The 23360-nt window shown below is 36.3% G+C and overlaps 2 protein-coding genes across 2 annotated transcripts in view; both read right to left on the bottom strand.

Annotated features, from left to right (window-relative positions):
• Positions 1-292: 292 nt before the first annotated feature.
• LOC146742218 (uncharacterized) lies at positions 293-6376 on the bottom strand. The gene has a single exon (XM_085500653.1). The coding sequence runs from the start codon at positions 6374-6376 to the stop codon at positions 293-295; it is 6084 nt and encodes a 2027-aa protein (XP_085356779.1).
• Positions 6377-9137: 2761 nt separating this feature from the next.
• LOC100377633 (neural-cadherin-like) overlaps positions 9138-23360 on the bottom strand; it is a 61311-nt gene continuing 47088 nt past the window's right edge. The window contains exons 18-33 of the mRNA XM_085500654.1: positions 22837-23078; positions 22165-22301; positions 21379-21618; positions 21056-21276; positions 20547-20657; positions 19882-20292; positions 19288-19553; positions 18716-19058; positions 17001-17116; positions 15937-16250; positions 15235-15407; positions 14463-14736; positions 14125-14302; positions 11518-11759; positions 10107-10400; positions 9138-9492 (exon numbers count right to left, since the gene is read on the bottom strand). Of these exons, the coding sequence (XP_085356780.1) occupies positions 9242-9492; positions 10107-10400; positions 11518-11759; positions 14125-14302; positions 14463-14736; positions 15235-15407; positions 15937-16250; positions 17001-17116; positions 18716-19058; positions 19288-19553; positions 19882-20292; positions 20547-20657; positions 21056-21276; positions 21379-21618; positions 22165-22301; positions 22837-23078 (3813 nt within the window). The 3' untranslated portion in view covers positions 9138-9241. The remainder of the gene's footprint in view (positions 9493-10106; positions 10401-11517; positions 11760-14124; positions 14303-14462; positions 14737-15234; positions 15408-15936; positions 16251-17000; positions 17117-18715; positions 19059-19287; positions 19554-19881; positions 20293-20546; positions 20658-21055; positions 21277-21378; positions 21619-22164; positions 22302-22836; positions 23079-23360) is intronic.

Below are 23360 nucleotides of genomic sequence, written 5' to 3' on the forward strand. Positions count from 1 at the left end.
TACGAATACGGTGTTTACTCCGACGTTCGGAACACATATTGGCCAAATTACAACTGGGTGTGCTAGTTTCTCATAGCATTACATGCAAAAAATGAAATACGAAGAAAACATGGTTATGAATAAAAGATCAATAATTGAAATGAATCTCCCCACATACTGGGGGCGGGCACAAGAAATATTCTGATTCACAGATCAAATATTTTCCTGAGAGAAATCAATAACACAATACACGTTTAAAAAACTCAAGGTATATATAAATTGTTCAAAATTGTAACAAGTGTTCAAACATATTTTACAAGTCCTTTATAATGTCACGGACAAACTTTCGTGCTGCTATTGCAGCTTTCCTCGGCGGTCTTGAGGGCGGAGATTTAACAGTACTGTCCGGTTGATCAATTTCACTTTCCTTGTCGGTAAGAGGTTGAAACTCCTGCTGGCTATCATCGGTGGATATCTCCATCGGGTATAATTTCTGAATCGGGCGGTTTGTTGTGCCTGTAGCGGTACGTAATTCTGCTGCTCGTACTAATCCATCTGGACCGTTAAATAATTTGGTGACTTCAGCAATGTTCCATTTGAATCGACGCTTGACGTCATCATGAACTATTACTACGTCACCAACCTTTATGGCGTTGTGTTTACTTCCGTCAGCTGTGAAAGCGTGTCTTTCTCGCAATGCCGAGAGATATTCTGTCGACCAGCGCTTCCAAAATTCATTTTGGAGGGCTGTTAACAATTGATATCGACTATTCATTGTGTGGTGATTTCCACGGATTGATTTGTCGAGTTCATCATCATCGACCGGTGAGTTCGGAAGTGGGGTTAATAGGCGTCCCGAAATCAAATGTGAAGGAGTCAGCGCTGTAAGGTCGTTGTTTGACGGCGATACATAAGTCAAAGGTCGGTCATTGAGAGTTGCTTCAATCTCGGTTAGAATTGTGCGGAGCTGATCGAAAGTGGCTTGAGTTTTACCAAGGGTTTTCTTAAGTGCCGTTTTTGTCATGCCGATCAGGCGTTCCCAAAACCCCCCTTGCCAGGGAGCTCGTTTGGGGATGAATGTCCACGTTACCTTATTTTCGGCGAGAAGTCCTTGAACTTCGGGTGATGACAATAGTTCATGCAATTCGTGCGATGCCGCCAAGTAAGTCGTTGCGTTATCGGAAAGAATTTTGGATGGTAGCGATCGTCTCGCTGCGAACCGTCGAAAGGCTAAGATGAAGGAGTGCGTGGATAGATCGGGTACAAGTTCGAGGTGCACACCGCGGGTTACCGCACATGTGAACAAACACACATATGCTTTAGCTGATCGGTGATCGGCGGTACGTACGTACAAGGCACCGGTGAAGTCAACTCCGGTGACAGTGAACGGGGGCGTGACGGTCACACGGTACTTCGGAAGCGGTGCAGTAAGTGGCGCATTGTAGGGTTTACCGTCGACTCGCTTACAGGTGACACAGCGTCGAATAATGTAATTAACAGTCTGTCTGATGTTCGTAATCCAATATTGTTGACGAATAGCAGTCACGACAGCCTGTGTCCCACTGTGGTGTAGACGTTCATGTTCTCGGCGGACAAGTAGCGTAGTAAAGTAATGTTTGCTTGGTAACAATGCAGGAAATTTAGTAGTAAAGTTCACATCTGCGTTGTGAAGTCTGCTGCCACAGCGCAAAACTCCGTCGTCATCGATGAATAAACGTAGTTGTCTAACAAGTACACCAAAGCGTTTATTGTTGTGACGGATGGTGGTGAATGAATCAGCGAAGTGTCGTTGCTGAAGATCAGAAACCCATGTCTTTTCAGCTTTAGCGATTTCTTCAGCGGAAATTGATGAATTCGCGGTAGAAATACGTCGGCGAAGTTTATCGACGAAACGACGAATTAATACAGTAACTCGAAGTAATCGTTGCAAAGTGCTGAAGCGAGTTGGGTCGATTATATTCTCGAGATTGATGTTGGGTTCATTTGGTTCGTCGTCAGCATCATTCATCAACAAATCGGTATCGTGACGCGGTAACGTATCTGAAATCGCCTTGATTGACAGCGGAGGAATCAGCTCACCTAGTGGTTGATTGGCTGAATGTAGTATGTTGACACTGACGTCATCATTTATTGATGATAATTGCAGTTCTGTGACTGGCCAGGTATCATTTCTGGCCAGCCATGGAGGACCCTTTTTCCAAAGGTCATTGTTCACAAGGTCAATAAAGTTAATACCTCTGGTTAGTAAATCAGCTGGGTTTGACTTGGTAGGAACGTATCGATATGTTCCCTCTGCAGCATTTATTTCATGTATTCGATTAGAAATAAATGGTTGCAATTTCTTGTCAGACTTTAACCAGTACAGCACAATCTGAGAATCAGACCAAAATGTTATATTGTCAATAATATACTTATCACGGAGTGCGGCTTTCACAAATTTACTTAGTCGGGTAGCGGTAACTAAGGCCATCAGTTCTAATCTTGGTATAGTCATAGTAGTTTGATTTGTGGGCGCAATTCGGTTCTTCGCCATGATGAGAGATGTGACATTGTCCTTTTTGATATAGGCAGTTGCACCATATGCACGCGAGCTCGCGTCTGCAAAAAGATGCAATTCACAATGTTTATTCAAGTTATTCGTAGTTTCAAAATACTTCCGGTTGTATATCATCCCAGTTGCAGCTTGCAAATCATCGCGGATTTCGTACCATCTATTCGTCATTTCGGGGGAAATAACGTCATCCCATTCAAGTTTTTGTTTCCATAGTTCTTGCACGAACAGTTTTGCTTTAACAGTTATCGGCGACAGGAGTCCTAATGGGTCATACAACTGAGAAGTTTCGCTGACTACTCGTCGCTTAGTAACGGGGTCACGTGATGTACTATTTATAGTTGCAGTTTCTGCTGAGTCTTTCTGGTCAAAAATAGGTTTGTATGTTAACGTGTCAGCCTCAGTGTCCCATAACATACCCAGTACGCCAGTTGTTTGTGTAGGTTGTATCTTGTTGTCGCTCCGCGCAACATCACCCAGTTCTCGGCAATTTGTCGACCAAGAACGTAGGTTGAAGTTACCGGTAGACAAAAGTTTATTTGCGTTATTGTAAAAACAGAATGCTTCATCGGCGGTGGTTGATCCGGAGACGACGTCGTCAACGTATAGGTCGTTTCGTAGTTGATTCACAGTGACATCATCGTCGCTTTCATCAAGTAGGTGGCGTACAGTTGCGTTGAGTATGAATGGACTGCTTCGCGCTCCGAAGAGATTTGTTTTGAATTGTAGTGTGATGAACTCGGAGTTAACGTTGTTTGCGTCCGACAACCACAGGAATTTTATGAATTTCCTGTCATCAGGGTCGATTTGTATTTGAAGGAAAGCCTTCTCAATGTCACTTGTATACGCGATGGGGTTTGCACGAAAACGCAGTAAAATACTAGTCAAATCATTAAGTAGTGGTGGACCTGCCATCAAGCAGTCATTCAAACTTGGGTTGCCATTAGCTTTGGAACTACAGTCATATACTATACGTATCGGCGTTGTTTCAGAGTTCTTTTTCACTGGATGATGGGGTAAATAATGACCTGATTCGGTATCATCGTCGGTGACAATTTCTATGAAGTCGGCATGTAATTGTTCTTTAATTATGCGATCGTATATTTGAATAAGTTCAGGCGTTAATCTCTTAATCATGGTGCGTGTTCTGTTGCAAGACACTAAGTAATTAGTAGGTAGTGGAGCATGATCACTCTTCCAAGGTAACTTGGCAATAAATGTGTTACCTTCTCTGCGTAGATGAGTAGCACAATATTGTTTATATTGTTCATGGTTGTCAGTAGTAATATCATAACACACTGGGTCATCTCGTATGCCTATTGACTCAAGGTCCCAGAAACGTAAAAGTGTCTCGTCTAGCTGCGTGTTGTTAATATTTACTGTGTCAGTAGGGGTTTTCTCATTGGTGATGACGTCATCGCTTAGACTGGGGGAGTGTTCAGAGGTTTCACATACATTGTAGACATGCAGTTCAGAGTTAGTAATGCGACTTGCAGAGTTTGCGTTATTGTTCTCGGTTTCGTGATCGGAGGGACCGTTATCAAGTTGCGACGATCGGCGTTCATAGTGCGTAGATGCGGCTGGTGGCGCGGCGTTCGATGACCCCTCGTTGACCGGTCGTAACGATTCGCGTGTGTATAATGTAGGGGCGGTGTTCATTTCAACTTTTCGCGGTATAGCTATAGAGTGTTCATCTACAATTTCCTTTATTGGCGAAGGCATGTTTATCAGTACATGTAGCATGTTGGTTGTAGACGAGGTATTTCCGCAAGGCTTAGGTCCTGAAAGAAGGTAACCAAATGGTGACATGACAGCAGTCGGTCCGTCTCCTCGAACGACCCTGTCAGTTACGTATTGCCAGTAATAGTCGGCACCAATAAGTATGTCAATGTCAAAGTTAGGTTCTTTGTCATTAATGGGGTGGGCGAGTACTAGGTCCCTTAAATGTGGTAATTCTAGTAAATCACTAGTGACATAGTTTTCCATATTAGCAGAAATTTCAGGTATCAGCAAAGTGTTCATTTGTGATACAGTACCGTCTAATGCGTGTAAATTCAATGTCCCACTTTGTAGTATACGTCGTTCAGCTTGTTTACTTCCAAAAGCTGAAAGGGCAATTATTTCTGGATTAGTCGTGTTCATTGCAATTTTGCTAGCAAGGTTTTCAGTTATAAAACTTCTATTGGCACCCTCGTCAAATAGTACAGTAGCAGTAGTCATGTTATTGTCATAAGAAACGTTAATTTTGGCAGTCTTGAGTAGTACAGGTCTCTGTGAATAGCCAACATTACCGGAATTTGAATGAAATACAGCCGAATTGTTACTGACTTTCGGGTCAGTAGGATTCTCGTTAACCAGTGTCGATGAGCAATCGGTGTGATTGCAAGTGTGAGCCAGTGTACCTCTCCCTGGCACCGAGGTGTAAGTAGTTTTAACGTGAGTGTTTTTATTTGAAGAATGTGATGTATTGGAATGTGAACGGTTTGTTATTTCCTTGTCTTTACTTTTGTCATGCAAGGAGGTGTGATGTTTTTTTTGACAGTGGCGACACGAATACTTCGACCTGCAGTTATTGACGACATGATTTCCCAAACAGTTAAAACATAACTTGTTGCGTTTGACTATGTCAAGTCGTGAATCAAAATCAGAGACAACTACACAGTCGTTTGGGGTATGACCCCCTTTACAATAGGTACATGGAGGAGAGGAGTAAGTCTGTCGTGTAGTCGATCTTCGGCCACCTCTGGTATTAAATGGCGGAGCAGTTCTCTCGCCTCCTCTCATTGATGTATGGAAGGTGGCTATGGTAGGAGTCTGTCGAGTATGATTGTCAAAATCACCAATATGATTTACCTTAATTTCAGTTAGTATAGCCTTACGTAAATCGGGAAGTGTCCACGGTGTATCTCCCCGGATGCGGTATAGCGTACGATGAAAGTCAGTGGGTAATTTCTCCAAAATTAACGGTATAAGTAATTCTCCATATGCGCTTTCATCTTTGCCGTGCGAATTAAGTCCACGAACATGCGTTTCAATCGTGTCGTAGAAATGTCTAAGACTCGCTGTGTTGTTGGCCGGTGTAGGTAGTTCCCATAATGCTTTGATGTGTGCATTGATGATGGCTTGTTTCACGCCGTATCGTTCTTCTAGTAAAGTCCGAGCATCGATGTAATTATCGTTAGTGAGTTCGAGTCCTTCAATGGATCTAGCGGCTTCATCTTGTAGTAGGCTGCGCAAATAAGTAAACTTTTGCACATTAGACAGGCTTTCATCGCTGTGGATGGCGGCATTAAATGTATCGTAGAAACTCGTCCAGCACAGAGTATCTCCGGAGAAAGTTTGCAGTTCAAGTTTGGGTAGATTTACTGTTCTTCTTGGCGATGCGTTTGCTTGGAGTTCGTTGGCGCGAAATGAGGGGTTAACGGGCGGTGCGACGGTACTACTTTGAACTCGCGGTTTCGCTATCGAGATAGTGTATTCAACTTGGTCCTTCTTGATGACGAGATCGTCAATGTAGTCACACGATTCTGTGCATTCATTCTCGTAGTCTTCGTCGCTGACTTGCTCCAACTGCATTTGTTGCTGAATTTGTTTGTCGAGATTACGTAGATCAACAAACCGATCGTTCAAAACTTGAGAAAGAGAGTTGATTTCTCGGTAGAGGCTTTCTTTTAATTCGTTCTCGACTTCGTTAGACAGTTGTTGTAGTTTAGGAGTGATTTTGTTAAATGTTCTTGTCATCAAACTGCGTTGAATACGACGAGTGAGCTTGAGTCCCTTGACAGAGAGAGGGTTGGGTTGTGCTGTTGCGGCATCAGTCCCCGATGACGTTCCTGGATCAGACATCGTTGTAGAGTACTTGCTTCTCCGTAGAAATGAGAAATCCTGGTATCTGGCACCAAAAATGTGGGGGAAGGGTGAGGTTCGGGTCTTCTCAGTCACGGAAGTGAACACTGAAACGGACACGTCATGTAACTGGAACTCAATCTCGTTTATTCTTCAACAACAACGTAATACAGATGTTAACTCGTAAACAACTGGAAAGCAACTGCTCAAAACGAGCGCAAAAACATACAATATTGCCAATTGCCAATATCGCGTCAAGTAACAATTTGTAGGGCGGGAGGCGTTCTCATTGCCCAATACGAATACGGTGTTTACTCCGACGTTCGGAACACATATTGGCCAAATTACAACTGGGTGTGCTAGTTTCTCATAGCATTACATGCAAAAAATGAAATACGAAGAAAACATGGTTATGAATAAAAGATCAATAATTGAAATGAATCTCCCCACAAACAGTTTAGTCAAAACCCAAGCAGTTAGCCAATTCGCTAGCGAGTTTGCAAATTGGCTGCCCCAATACTTCTGAGACTTGCTGTAAGACTCTCAAACACAACTTTTATTTATTGATCTGATGCAGAGCTTCAATTTTCACTCACTGAATAGGAGTATTTCAAATAATGTCAGGTACTCACAACATCTGAGGCTGATAATATTTCTTTCAGGCCAGGGCTATCATAAGAATTCTGACTAGCCTCGGTGTGAATTCTTTTGAGCTACATTTGCTATTTGAAAATATTATTTTAGAAACAAGATACCATGTATTCCATAGTTTTGGATCAATTTGGACCCCATATGCGCAAAGTGTAGGTAAATCTGCCAACACCGTTTTATTGAATGGGAGGCTTTGTGGTTAGTGCAATCAGGTCTGAGCATTATCCCAAAACATACATGTACAATTTTAATTTCATTAAAATCTGATTATTGGTTCTTGAGATATCAGTGGAGTGTGCACTACCCTCAAAGACTTCTAATGTGTTCTTCGCACACAGGAGTAAAAAATACACTAGTTAATCAGTCTGTTGTGGACGAGCCTTACGTACAAGTCAGTCTGCGCATACATGTTCCCATGGTAATGTACTGAAGTCCTGGAAACAACCAATCAGTGATAACACAGAATTTCACAGGCCAAGATCCTATTAAAATACACACTTGATTTATATAGCATTTATTGTGGAGAAAAAACACAAAGATTTTAAAAAAGCAAGTAATAAAGTAAGACTGCAATGAATTTGGATATTTGCAGTGGAAGTAGTATATAGGATGAAAACATAAAATCCAATAGAATCAAGCATTTAAAACACAATAAAAATAGAAATCTTTCACACACATGATTGTAGTAAAACAACAAATTTTGAAAATGCTAAGTAAAATAGAGTTTGCGGTTGAATTAAAGACTGAATACAATGAGAAGTAGTGGGAAAACTTGATTATTATATAAGATGTTCCTAAAACATGATTATATCATAGCTTAGTGGAAACTTGGCAGTCATTATAACTATACAAAAGTTTTTGGGGGTTCGGAAATGTAGACAGTTCAAATCAGGAAAAATACAAAAATCAGAATCTTGTCATTATAGATCATAGTAAGTAACATGCATGACAGCAACAATAAAATATAATTATTCAAGAATATCGCGAAATATTCACTCAGGCAGTTTGGGATCGCATGGACCTCCACTATTAGTCAGTCAATACGATTGCTACACCATACAGTATGCTCATGATAACAGGATTTCAAATTTCCTTAGATAAAGTCATGAATTTGACAAATATGATATCCTTAGAATATAAACCTTTCATCTTTTTTTTCAATTAAATTGTATTACTAACATAATCGTATATAAAATCTGTAAACTTGATTTGTATATTAAACAGTTAAATTTTTCAAATAATCAAAATTGAGTTTTCCATGATAGCACCTTTTAGAGAACAAATCATTATTTATAAAAAAGAACAAATCTGACAATGTTTAAATATAATGTTACGCAAAAAATGAACTATTGAAAATAATGATACTGAAGTGTTAACTGCAAAGGATGGTTGCCTAACAATATTGCAGATGGAAACGTGACCATACACATGGTGATGTCATGAGACCATGCATACATGTTTATACCCCTATGTACTAATTGGTCTATATAACACTATCAACTAATAAACACATCTCAACAAAAACATTATATTAGCTATTATAAATATATTTGGCACGCTTCACTAAGTATTGCATCTTTCCACTTTAATAATACATGAAAGGTGGGAAAATTAGGAAAGGATATCTTTGAAAATTTGTTTATAAATGTCAAAAAATAACTAGCAGTTTGAGGAGATAATTAAGAATGAAGGCCCGGAAGACAGTAGTAACAAATGAACTTAGCTTCTTCATTCCAATCATAAAAAATATTTCAGTATTATTTGATTCATATTGCAGCCAGCTGGTGATGATTGATGAGTGACAAGGAATATAATCTAAATTTAAAATAAATTGCAATTTTGGAGATTACTTGATCATGTTGAATACAAAACAAAGAATTTCAGAACAAGTAATTACAATTTAGCCTTTGAAAAAATGAAAAAACACTCAACCAATAACTTTGTTAAAAAAAAAAAAATTTGTAGTAATTTTCAATTGACAGAGAAAATGAAATATATCTTCTATTTGCAATGTCCAAAATAAACAAACTGACTCTCTAATATTAATTTCTCAAAAGAAACTCATCTACAGAAATTCATTTATTTAATGAAAAGTAGTGTTCTTTAACTCTTCTATTTTTTTATATACACATTGCTGTTATCCAATGGAAAAATTAGATTTCTAACAATACAATAAAGATATTATTATTATTTTAACCGCATCTACGACAAATCTTAATCAGAATCTGAACCACCACCATACATGTCAGCAAGTTTTTGGAATTGTGGTCCAAGATCTTTCAGGTAACCGTAATCTTGTTCTGGTTCAGAACTGCCACTTGTATTCAATGAGCTAAGACTCCCAGCTATTGATCCTTCTCCTTCCATATCATACAGATGTAAAGTATCATATGGTGGTGCATTGGGATCATCATCAGCATCGCCAAGCCTATCGTTAATGAAATCACCAACATCAGGGTTCTCACCTGTATAACAAACAGATAAATGTATATAAAAGTATAAATGAGATGTTGAATAAAAAAACTAATTGCATTACATAGTGTCTGTGATTTATCAAGTTTAAGAAATATATAAAGTTTGAACACGAACAATCGGGGCAGATCAGAAATATGTTAAGGTAACAAAAGAGCTATGTGTTGTTTTAATCTTTCTATCACATACAAGTTTAAATCATGACCTGTATATTAATCTGTTAATAAGTCATTTTAATAATCCAGCATAAAAATAAATGCAATTTATTTATGCTTCTATTGAAGATGCGTACCTAATAGAGCAAATACAGTAACACCTGATAAGGTTGCATGAAAAACATAAGCTACTGATTTATTTCAGCAAAATTAAACTATAAAATATAAAGTGCGAAAAAAATATGTCTGATCATGATTATCTTTTCAGTCACAGGAATAAGTAAAAATAAGTTGAACCAATCACAGTCATGTGACTATAAAATATCACAGCATGGCTACCAAGTCATGTGACTATAAAATATCACAGCATGGCTACAAAGTCATGTGACTATAAAATATCACAGGCAGTTTAACCTATCACAGCATGGTAACCACTAGCAAAGATAACCTACCTTGAGGTGGTGCTCTCTTTCTTGGCACTTCTTGCTGTGGTGGTGGAACTGCCATGGTTGTGACAGGTACTTCTTCTTTTGTTATAAGCGGTGCCTTATCAGTGGTAACAGGACTATCACTAGCTACTGGTTTACTTAAAGTACTAATGTCATACACATTTCCATCTCCCTCACCACCACCTTCTTCATCATAAACTATCATATTTTCCCGGATATCGTCTTCTGGATATTCCATATATCCCAGTACATCTTTCTCTCGTCTACGCTTATAAACAATGCAAAGAAGCACCAATACTATGGAACACAAAATAGACAAATGTTATTAGGTATAGTTCAAAACATCTAACAACGATGAATGTCAAGACTTTTTTTATTGTAATTCAGTAATTGGATACACATTTGTTGATAACTTGAAAGCATGATGAATTTATCGTTTAATGGCTTGCTGTCAAACTGTTACTCATATTCTTAGCCAATGAGAACAGACTCTTCCGATGGGCATTTTATTTGGGACTGAAACATGCCTGTCATGCTTATTATGACCTTGGTTGCATGTGACACGTATTCTGTCGTTTTCTGGGATCCTTTTATGTCCGCTTACTTTGATGTTGAGGCATAGTCGTGCAGCTCAAGTGTGACAAGGTAAGTTTTTCACATGGATACATTTAAAGAGCCTGTGAAACACTTGCTAACCTAAAGTCACAAATCACTTAGCTCCACTTTTTTAGATGCATAATCATAAATGAATATCATACTGCATTTTTTTTGCATTGTTCTCATTAATAACATAATTTTTTGTAATATTTTTGTGCCAGGCGAGTGTCGAATATTTATTTTAAATGCGATGTTAAATTTCCTGCATATTTCCATGCTTGTTAAGGTGAAAATTCATGTCAAATCATTTGAGTTTGGTAAATAGTTTTCAATTTCACCCATCAACACTGATTCATAGGTAGCAATTTTATTTTAGCAATTGCATGCTGGGATAGTGACTGTACATGTGTGTGCAGTATAATGTTGTCAGCTGACCACATGTTTGATAATCTTGTGCACCACAGAAATTATATCAAATGACAGAAATTTATTCCTTAATAATCAAAAGCACGATTTTCATTAGTTTTCTAGTACTTCATGCACTCATAAAATTAATACCGCTAGTTTTACAATTTGTGTGTTCAGTGTATGACACTTGCATGGCTTCCTAATTTTTTTTACTGCAGGAAAAGTTAGAAGGCCAGAAAGGATCACATTTCATAATATTTAAAATTTCTATGTTCTAAGTTTCTCTAGGATGGAAAAGAGCGATTTTTATTGTTAATTTGTTTCATCGTTTTATTTTTGAAGGGTTTATTTGATTTATTAAAAGTATATAAATCCATTACCGGTAATAGTGAATTAATAAGACACTTACTAATCAAGAAGAGAAGGCAGACAAGAATTGATATGCCAGCACCCGTACTTAGTGTAGCTCTAGTCCCTGTATATGCTAAAGGTACTCTTTGCTCACAGTGTATACCACTATACCCATCAGGACAGATACATATATATCCATTGATACCATCTATACATTCACCACCATTCAAACAAGGATCACTTAAACATTCATCTATTAAAACACAAGTGCCATTAATGAACGCTTCTCCAATTGGACATCTGAAATTAAAAAAGACAAGAATTTTCAATCAGGTGTAAATCACAATAGTGGGTTGTATAAGTTTGTGCAGTTATGTTTATCTTTGGATTCAAGTGTTATACATGTACGTAGAACACAAACTATTGATTAAAAAACAAAAAATTAGAACTCTTATGCACTGGGGTCATTAGGAGGCATGAAATTGGAACAGGGCAAATATAGTTCTGCTTGTTAAAGAAATTCAATCTAGAGAATTTAAATTTATACAGAAATTCTAGAAAATATGGCAAACAGACTAAATTTGATTATACATCTGTGGTTTGTGGCGTGTAGATTATCCCAAAGTACCTATGCACCAAGTTTAATTTAAATCTGTTCCAGTCTTTACAATAGAACTTCAACTGAAAATGCTGTCTCAGATGTTTCCAACTTCACTAGTGTAGCATGGCTGTCCCTGAATGAAAATAAAAGAACTGATTGGCCAAACACCTCCTGACTGCCATGAGTAATGTCAATGCAAAGTTTGATGCTAAAATGCGAAACAAAAAACAAATTGACGAGCACATGTATATCATTATGACTGGTCTTTGTACCAACTTCGAACAAAATTAGCCAAGGCATGTCAGAGAAATGACATTTATTATTAATTTGGATGATTACAAACAATCATTCATTTATTTTTAGACCTTTCCAAGCCTGTGCTTGGGCTGGGACTGGTATATTATAATTGCAGTTTGTTTGTTTTTAGAAAGATGTTGTTTAGGATTCATACTTACTTACATAGATGTGGTTCTGGAATTTATTGCTTCAGCTTAGATTGTTTATTAAGCTTAGATAAACAAGTCATGCATGGCACAGTCCCCGTTAGTTATCAAATTTAAGATATGTAGTTTTGTTTATAGTAATATAGCTGGAATATAGCCATGTCAGGAATATGATTTTTTTAACATTAAAATGATTGACATTTGTATCTGATCGTCAAACAAGTACTTGTCCATATTGAGAGATATTGCTCTGGAACAGCATTCAAAATCAGCCATTTTGAATACATGTATATATATATAACATGATGTATAACGAATATATAAAATTTAAATATAATAAGTCAAAACATTTAAGAGATATAGCTCTAGAAGCCCAATCATTAAAACAAAATGGCCGCCAGTCAGCCATTTTGAATCCAATCTGAAAAATAAAATGACGAGCATCAGGAACCCATAATGTCTAATGTATGTACCATGTTTGAACGAAATCCACCCCTCAAATGCTTGATATTTAATGATTTGTTAGCACAAAAATGACCACCATTCGGCCATTTTGAATAGGATAGTCAAACCAATATATCTGTTTATCTATGACATGATGTATAATAAATATTTAAAATTTGAAAATATTATCAGTCAAAACAAGTCAAAGATATGGGTCTAGAAGCCCATTCATTAAAACAAAATGGCCGCCAGACAGCCATTTTGAATCCGATCTGAAAAATAAATGATGTGCATCAGGAACCTGTAATGTCTAATATATGTACCAAGTTTGAACGAAATCCATCCATAAATGCCAGAAATGCTTGATATTTGATGATTGTTTAGCACAAAAAAAGCTACCATTTGGCCATTTTGAATAGGATCGTCAAACTAATATATCTGTCTATCTATGACATGATGTATAATGAATATTTAAAATTTGAACATAATCAGTGAAAGCAAGTCAGAGATATGGCACGAGAACCACATTCATTAATACAAAATGCCCGCCAGTCGGTCATTTTGAATCTTATCTGAAAAACAAAATTATTTGCATCAAGGTCCCATAATGTCTAATGTATATACCAAGTTTGAACAAAATCCATCTGTAAACAGCCGAGAAATGGTTGATTTTTAGGATTTTTCAGCACAAAAATGGTCGCTATTTGGCCATCTTGAATCAGATCGTAAAACAAAATGATGTGCATCAAGGTCCTATAATGTCTAATGTATATACCAAGTTTGAACAAAATCCATCTGTTAACACCCGAGAAATGCTTGATTTTGATGATTTTTAGCACAAAAATGGCTGCCATTCGGCCATCTTGAATCAGATCATGAAACAAATTGACGTGCATATGTATAATATCATGTATGATGTATGTGTGAAGTTTGATTGTGATTGGTCCAGGCATTTCTAAGATACAGGTCCGGACGCACGCACGCACGCACACACGGACACACAGAGGTCAAAACATAAGTCCCCGTTTTCGGACTGCGTTCGAACGAGGATTAATAATGTTTCTATACAATTATCTCAACCAGAACGATATTCATATTTATTTATTTATCTTGAGCTGGTTTCAGTGTCATGACGGATTTCTTTCAGTATTATAGGATATGCAATAGTCTAATTTACCTGCAGATGTAATCTCTCCAAAGATCAAAACATATCAGTGGCTCAGGACAAGTGATATTGTCACATGCATTAGAATAGCAGCCCTCTGAGACACCTTCAGAAGGTGTTGCTATGGTACCATCTGTATCTCCTTCCATACCTAAATACTCATTACTTATTCTCGGATCTTGCATACAGCCTACAAAAAAAAATTATGATTACAGATTATCATAGTAATCAGCATTCAAAATCTGTGTTTAGTGTAAAAAAAAGACAAATAATGATGATGAAGACAAAGTTTGAAGGCAATACTGTTACTGCCATATTGTTATATACAACACTGAGTTGTGTTGACTCACCTACAAAGTCCATAGTGACTTGTTGCACATCAACTTGTGCTCCGAGAACCAGACTAGTCCTATCAACTACCAATTCATAAAATGAACCCATTCGAGATTCCATTTCACGAACACCGCCACCACCGTCAACTTTGACAGTGAAGTGATTACCATTTCGTTCCAAATTTATAGAATGCCAGAATCCATCATCTATTTCATAACCTGATAATATCATTATATATCCTTCCCCAGTGTCACCTAGATTGAAATGGGTCACTAAGTAACCTCCTTGCAACTGCAATGATAGAATAATAAAAGTTAAAATTTTCTCAGCTATATACTTCATGTGGTACAATGGCTATGACTTTGTTATTGTGATGAGAGTTCAGTTCTATGTTGATGTGCTTCTCTCCATCCAAGAGTAAATGGGTTCCTGGTAAGGTTGTGATTGCTATGTGTGTGTCTAGCTCTGACGTGCCTTGAGCATCACAAGGTGTATGCTCAAGAAAGTTTACAGATTGATTCATATGACCCAGTCACCAGAGGTAATAATATAAAGTTTTGTTGAGTAGTTTCATTGATGTTTAAAAATTGTCTACGCATTGCACATTATACAAGATCTACTATATTTACCATAGTGCAGTACAAAAATAGATTCTTGAAGCAACAGAATCATATTTTTCCTGTTTTACCTGAATACCACACCTTCTCCCTAGCTAACTCATGCTCATCTCCTCCAGTATTCCAGTCCCTCGTCACCCAACCAAATCACTCACTGTATCCATAGACTTACCAGCAATCTTATATACTCCCATCCATTTGTGTCAGATATATGCCATATCAGTCCGGTTTCTTGCCTCGTTCGTACCATGATATGATAGTATGATGTGAAATCATCTAGTGGTATTGTTTCTGATAGTTCGTATGTAATATAACTTTCATGTGAAAAGTCATACTCAGGCGTTTCTGTAAACAAATTTGAAGCAAAGTCAACCAAGCTTCTATAACTTTTATGATCAATTTAATATTTCAAAAATAAGATGTATACTATACAAAAGAGTTTATGAAATCATCATAATATTGGGTAAAATATCTTAAAGGACATGATTTATTGTAGTCAAATCTAAATGAAATTCACCAACGGTGACTGGTGAAGGGATAGCGGAAGCTCAAAGACAAAACATATTGGCATTCGCATACAAATCCAGAAATGGCACCTTCTAGCAGTGACACACAAAACCTCTTAGTGAGCCAACTAACTTTTGTTGATTCTTCAAAAAACATTAGTTTGAATTGTTACTATTTGTCACAAACATGACAATCAAAGTTCATCCACAATTAAGTGACTATTTAATGGAACTAAACGCCATCCCCACCTCACCCCACTTCAAGTTTCAACCAATACCAATATTTAAAATTGTTACAGGTATGAGTCTAGTTTGTTTGAAATTTGTTCTTATAAAAGATAATTTCATACACGAACATCTCCACTTACCCATATTGCAACTGTCCCCATAGTAACCAGGAAAGCAAATACAAAAATAGTCATCCCAACTGCCAATACATGTACCATTACCACATAGATATACTCCTCCATTACCATAGCAATGCTGGTCTGTTTGTTTACATCCTTGGTCACTATTCTGAGATTTTGATGGAGATCCAAGATCATAAAGTTTGCTATCCTGGTCTACATTTTTGAGACATCCATCAAAATCATTTGTTGTATGTAAATAATCGGCTGGGTACACATAGTCAGATTCTAATATTATTCCACCAAGTTGAAGAGGTGTGTTTGTATTCAGAAATCTGCAATGAGGAATTATCAACAGTTTATTCAAAGTACAGAAAATCTTGGATTGAAACTGAACATAACACAACAGCTAAATTGTTTTATCTTTCAAGTAATCATGAATAATTTCACATCTACATGATAAATCATGATAATAATTTTAAATTTAATTCAATTAAGGAATTATTGGTATTGAAATCAATAATCTTGTAATCATAGAATCAAAATCTTCCAGTCAACTGATCAAAAACATCAAACTAGCTGCACAAATCTTGTAATCTGCTGATCAAAAATTAAAAGGAGAAAGAGATAGGGGAGTGCAGACAGAATGAAAAAACTAATGCTGAAGATATCATTTAATATGTGCACTGACTAGTAAGTTAAACAGCTCCACAAATTATAATATGCAGACACATGTACTAGTTGTGAAATGAAATTTTCAATTTTTATTATTATAACTTAATATTGTTATTTTGTAACGCCCACATATGTATCACATTAAACCCAATATACACTAATACCGGTATTGCTATTCAATTGTGAGAATTTAGGATATTTTTTTGGTTACATGATGCCCTCTGATTTCCAAACTAGAATACATATGTGCCATAACAAGGGAAGAAAAAAATGAAAAAAAACAATGAAACAAAAAATTGCTAATTCCAGATCTCTTTGGAACGGATAACACATCTTTGAGATTTTAGGGCAATTTTACAAATATGAATAAATAAAAGATTATTTTGTGAGTAGATATGTTTAATACATACTTGTTTGTACCCGGTGTAGTGCCTTCTTTTTTACAAGTAGATGTATCTATTGTGCTGGAATTTTCAGTTTCTGCCACGACTGCTGTTTTACATTTATCAATTATAAATTCAACATTCTACAGAATAAAAACATAGTAAAACAATTAGAACCTTGCTCATGTAGAATCTAATGATATTAATTAAAAATCAAAAAAAGCTTAGAAAAAAATACCTGTGTGCTGAGGGTAATGGAGGCATGATAAATAAGGAATACTGTATTTACTATATTAGAAGCACATCTCCAAAAATTGCATTTATTACATGCAAAATCATTGAAATGTGCCTTTAATGCCCTAGACTTGCCATTGTCATTTACAAGCAGTGATCAGGGTGGTTCCAAATGGCTATGGTATAACAATTATACATATTTAATGAAATTATGACCATATATGTTGATATATCATGTTGATATACCATACATATCTTGTCTGACATCACATTTATAGTTATGTACTAATTACATGTCTCCAATCTGCAAAAGTACTTATTTAAGATATTACAGATATGCATGGTATTGAGGTCACATGACCATATCTACATTAGCCATATCTCTTGTCCGACTATCTGCAGGCATGCTTAAATATATTGCAGTTAAATGCATAATAACTAGGTCACATGACCATATATGGTGATCTGATGATAGCTAAATCTCTAATTCAATGCATTCAATATTGCACTATATACATGTCCCACACTGAAACAGTGCCTGAGATATTAGTTATGCATATTAATGAGCTCACATGATCGTGTATGAACAACCCTGAAGTAACCAGAACTGTGGATTATCCAAAGGTACCTAAGCACCTAGCTTATGTGATAATGACGGAAAAGCTGAAAATCAATTGAATTTACACCCAAACTAATCATGTGTGTGCATTGTCCTTGGGCATCTAGATAACAAGTTTGAAATGCAATGATTAATTTTAGAGATATCGATGGAAAAGCTGAACATGCAGCCTGTAAGCTGATATAGCTCAGCTATATAGTTGAAAATATCATTTTATACCAAAAATATTCATTAAAATTAGAAAATTAAACTTATCGTCACAAAGTGAACAAATCTGTCAGAAGTCTACTCAAGATGTATACATGCAAAATATCAAAGCAATTGGGCTAGCTATTTTAAAGAATAAGTTTAAAATAACATTTTTTACCAAAAATGACAAAAATATTCACTAAAGTTAGAGAATTGAGGGTATCGTCACAAAATGAATAAAGCTTACTAAGGTCCATCCAAGGTGTCTATATATAAATTACTGAAAATATGGACTTTGCCCTTTTCAATAACAATTTGAAAATAGTCATCAAGATTATACTGTATCACTACAAAACAAAAAAATATGAGAGAGGTGCGCATATCCAAGGTACATATACCAAGTATCAATGCAAAGTTTATGCCAATAGATGACGACTAACAATCAGTAATATAAACAGCTCCACTTTGCTGACAGCGGCTTATGATTATTCAAATTAGCTAATTAATATTCAAGCAAGTACTAATCAGGCGTGTGCTTTGTCCCAGAGCATATTCTAGTATGTATCAAGTTTCTTTGAAAGATGTAAGTGGAACAGAAACACACTCACACACACAGTAAGGATGGATACAAACTAGAACAGGCTGTTGTATGTTTATGACACTAATGAATAGTGGCTAAACTACCAAGCATGATAATTACCGTTGCATTTCTGAACACATCAACTTGATGCCATTCTCCATCATCCAATCGTGGTGATTCATCGATTTGTAATACTAATGTGCCAGATCCTAAATTCAGATATAACACTGGAATACCATTGACCAATTCCAATGCAATGTAGTCATCTGGTTCATAATCTCTCACTTCTGTCATCGGACCATTATAAAGTAAGATACCATTTGGTGACTCAGTGATGAATTCCAGGCTGGTACGTGTTACTTCACATTGTTGTAATGTTTCATACCATGCATACCCATTGCCACTAAAGCTACGTTTTACATCCTCACAGTTTGGCCCTTCAAATTCTGTAGAACACTCACACCTATAACAAGAATTCAATGTCAGTCCTAAATATAGGATATAGCACAATTATACATATATATGTCTAATAATCGCATCAAAACAGACCTTTAGGATGTTTATTTGACAAAGAATATACTACATCCTGACGTGGTTCATTATAAAAAAGAACGTATCAGCAAGGAAATTAACTGGCTATATAGCAAATAAATCACCAACTTTGTTAACCCACTAAGTCCTATCATACTTACACATATCCAGATGGTGTATTTGTACATGTTCCACCATTATAACAAGGATTCGAATCACATGGACCATGGACCGTGATTCTAGCACCACATACACATCTGCCTTCCTGGATAGTAGTTACACTTACAAAGGTGGAAGCTCCAGCATCTACCAGTGTTGGATCGACAATCGCAATAAAGTAATTTGTACATGATGATTCACATACAGCTTCACGTAAACACTCGTCAACAGGCACCATCGCTATAGTGACACCAACCTCTGCTTCGATCTGAAATCACAATTTAATCAACAAAAGCTTAGGAAGGCAACAATTGAATATCAGAAATAGCTACATAAAATTTCACTCTATGTGCTCAAATGCACATAAATGTTGCTTAGACGTATCTAATTATACTTTGTTCACAAATCATGTCCCCCACTGACCTGCACTTGCAGGCCAAAATTTGGATAAATTTGACTTAAAGTAAATCAAAGATATTAAGGGGGCAATCCTCCATGGGCTCATGAAATTTTAAGCCTTGGAAATTTGCAAGAAAGAATAAAGCAACAATTTATATGCACAGTATGATGCAAACTACCGTGGTTGTATTTCTTACCTCTTTCTGATTAAGCTTAACTTGCATATTCATAGCTTCTGAGGGATAATAAGGAGAGCCATGTGCAGACCATCGTACATCCACTAACGGTGGATCAGTATCCGGTTCATTGATAATACTAAACACATCAATATTCTCATACTTAGCAGGCAGGTACTTAGACAAGGCTTGATGAAACAATTCTAACTTGCTTTCCCCACCGTCCGGTACAGAAATAAATTCTTCAGCAGTCATATCAAAAAGACGAACAGATCCTGAACTCATAACAGCTTCTTCGGGTATTTCCTCAACAGTAACAATGACAGTACAATTCTGATTTGGCCAAATTCCATCAACGACTAACACAGTAAATTCATATACTCCATCAGGGCAGCCTTCCTCAATGTAAATCTCACCAGTGTCTTCATCAACCTGTATTTTAAAGTTTATTTCAAATATGTCTTTTAATATCTCATTTTCATTTGTAAATAGCTAGTACATTTTGTTTTGTTATTATTATAAGTAGTAGGATAGAAAGGAAAGAGTTAAAAAGCTGAAAAACAAAACTTACATAGGAAAATACATATACTGTCACAACAGTAAACCAATTTGAGAAAGTAGTTATTGAATTTTATGAGACAAACAATATATTGTATTTTTGAACCAACACTAAATGAGAATCATACCCAAAAATATTCTGGATCTTCTCCTACAACATAATACGATTTATCATCCTTATCATCAGGATCAGGGGCATATACTTCACCTATTACACTCTCTGGCATCTCACCTGCAATGTACAATAAAACTTATATAGATATTTGGCTTTTATGGTAACTTAAAAACAGGGGAACAGCTTTGTTGAATAATTAGGTCACTTCCCATTCTGCCTAAGAGCGCACCAATTTAACAATATAGAAGTTTAATCACTGCTCATCGAAAAAAAAAAGAAAATTTTGATTTTGTTTTTGCTTTCAATTTCGTAAAATTCAGAAATGTTGGAAACCCTGTTACAAAACTTCCCTGTTACTTGAGTGCACAGCTGTACACATGGTAGCTGACTTTGGGTATAAGGCTACACTGTGAGGATATCTGTGGGTACATCCAGCTGCTACCTTGATATAGATTAGAAGGTGGATAGCAGGATAAGGAGGAGGTGATGACGCTACCACCAATATAGAGTAGAAAATGGCATATGGTAAGTAAGATGGGGAGGAGGAAGATGCTCACCTTTATAGTTGTACACAAATATTTCCTTAGTTCCAGATAAGTGAGGATTATCATTCATGTCATCAATTTCGATAGTCAATGTTTCAGTTGCAGATAAACCATGTACATCTGCCATCACTACTGACATGTAATGATATACCTGTTCTTCCCTGTCAAATGCTAACTTAGTGTAAATTTCAGCTTCATCTGCGAACAATAAATCAGGGTTAGTGTGGTGGTGACATGACACACGAACAGCTACTACTTACAGAGCTAAACTTTTGTAGCAGGACAATATATAATGCTTACCACCAATCTGTTCAAATGTGAAGTTATCCAATATATTGTTCCAGTTGTCCACCCAGTATGTGTATGGTCCTTGATTGCCAGGTGCATCAGGATCAACTGCACTGATAGTCTCAACATACTCTGGTGGTGGAGTATTCTCCATCACCAATGGTTTATAATCCTCAGCAAACGTTGGTGGATTATCATTTATGTCCAAAACTGTTACTTGGAATGTGGCATTACCAGTAAGGCTAGGGGGACCTAAAATAGTAAACACAATTCATCAGACATTTATCTATATTCATTACTGTGACTATTATTATTCTGTAAAGCCTCAACAATTGTATCACACAGTAAACACTAGGTTTTCACAAAAACTATAATGACATCATGGTAGAAGCTACTGTAAAACATGTTGAAATAGCAACATGCAATTTTAGCGAATTTGACTCATGGCTGAATCATAATTTAGCTGAAGTGACAGCAATCTCATTGCAAAAATATTTTATTTTAAATTGGCTAAATTAGCCAGAATAACAAGTCAGCTAAAAAGACATGTTTGACAGTATTAAATTACTGGAAAGTTATTAAATTGGGACAATATTTGGTTGTATGGTGTCTCTGATTTTCTCACCACAGTACAAGTACAATACAATGTGCAATACAAAATTGTTGAAATTGAAGGAACTGTTTTGGCCAGTTCCATTGTTTAATCTCTGCCACTTTCTTACACTACTGCACTGGACATTACTACACTGAATATTCCAGAGCACCTCAGACAGAAATTTGTCTTGTAGTTCTACTCACCTACATCTATAGCTTGTATTAATAAATTGTGATATTCCAAAGTTTCTCTGTCAAGTTCATCAAAGACAGTTACAATACCATCTTTAGGTCCAACATGGAACTGATTTTCTGGATCCGTCCATTCAGCAATGGAGTAACTAGAGTAACAAACAGACATTATAATAAGTTAATAAGAACTTATCAATGTTTGTACCTCTGATAATTAAATCATCAACTACATTATTGGGATCATTAAAAAAAAGACTTATTTTGCCCACAGACACATCACTGTCTTTTACACTACTCATAAAGTATATACTGTAATACCAGTATGCATAAGCCTGTAGAAATATATAGGATGTATATAACATTAAATATTAAATTAAAGCTGTAAACAGCATGACAGGGGTCCAAGTAATGCAATGTTGTGTCTGACAAATCATGTGATTAATGTCCATTATTTTATATCATTCAAGATTTTCAATATTTAATACACTTGATATATAAAAGCTACAAACCAAACTTCAGATCAATATGCAAATGATACAACAACAACAATTTCAGACAGCTGAGACTTTTGAAAGTATGTTATATAAAGTAGAAGAGAAAAAAAAGAAAATGAGAATGATAACAATCGGGCCCCAAGCCCCTGTAGGCCTGAACCCCTAATGTATAAATAACAGCAACACTTACGTAAAATTTGAATTATCAGTGTCAGGTTCATCAGCATCAGTGGCATATACTATACCCAGTGTAGTACCCATTGATGCATTTTCATAAACACTTGCTCGGTACATGTTTGGATCAAACACAGGGGGATTATCGTTGAAATCATCAACACGAATCAGACATTCTGATGTATTACAGTAATGTGGATCACATACTTTCAATGTTAATGTAAACTCACGTTTAGTTGGATCTTCATAATCCAACATCTGCAGAATAAAAAGTGAGATTTTTAATATTATGCCAATGATTTAAATCAAAGAAAGCTTAGAAAGAACTCCCATGTGTTGAGAATATTAGAGACAGAGTAAAAATTAATTCAAAATTACTTATACTTGAGATATTGATGGAAAAGCTGAAAACTAATTATGCAAATAAGAAAATTAAAATGAACAGATTTGAATGTAAAACTAATAAGGTCTGCGCAATGTAACAGACCATCGATGTACCAAGTTTCATTGAAATGTGATCAGAACCAAAAAAATATGAAT

Source organism: Saccoglossus kowalevskii, chromosome 6, assembly GCF_978046115.1.
Source record: "Saccoglossus kowalevskii chromosome 6, keSacKowa6.1, whole genome shotgun sequence".
NCBI classification, from domain to species: domain Eukaryota; kingdom Metazoa; phylum Hemichordata; class Enteropneusta; family Harrimaniidae; genus Saccoglossus; species Saccoglossus kowalevskii.

Bases quoted from the DNA above. Each gene is read 5' to 3' on its own strand.
- LOC146742218 (XM_085500653.1), bottom strand. From the start codon at position 6,376: ATGTCTGATCCAGGAACGTCATCGGGGACTGATGCCGCAACAGCACAA.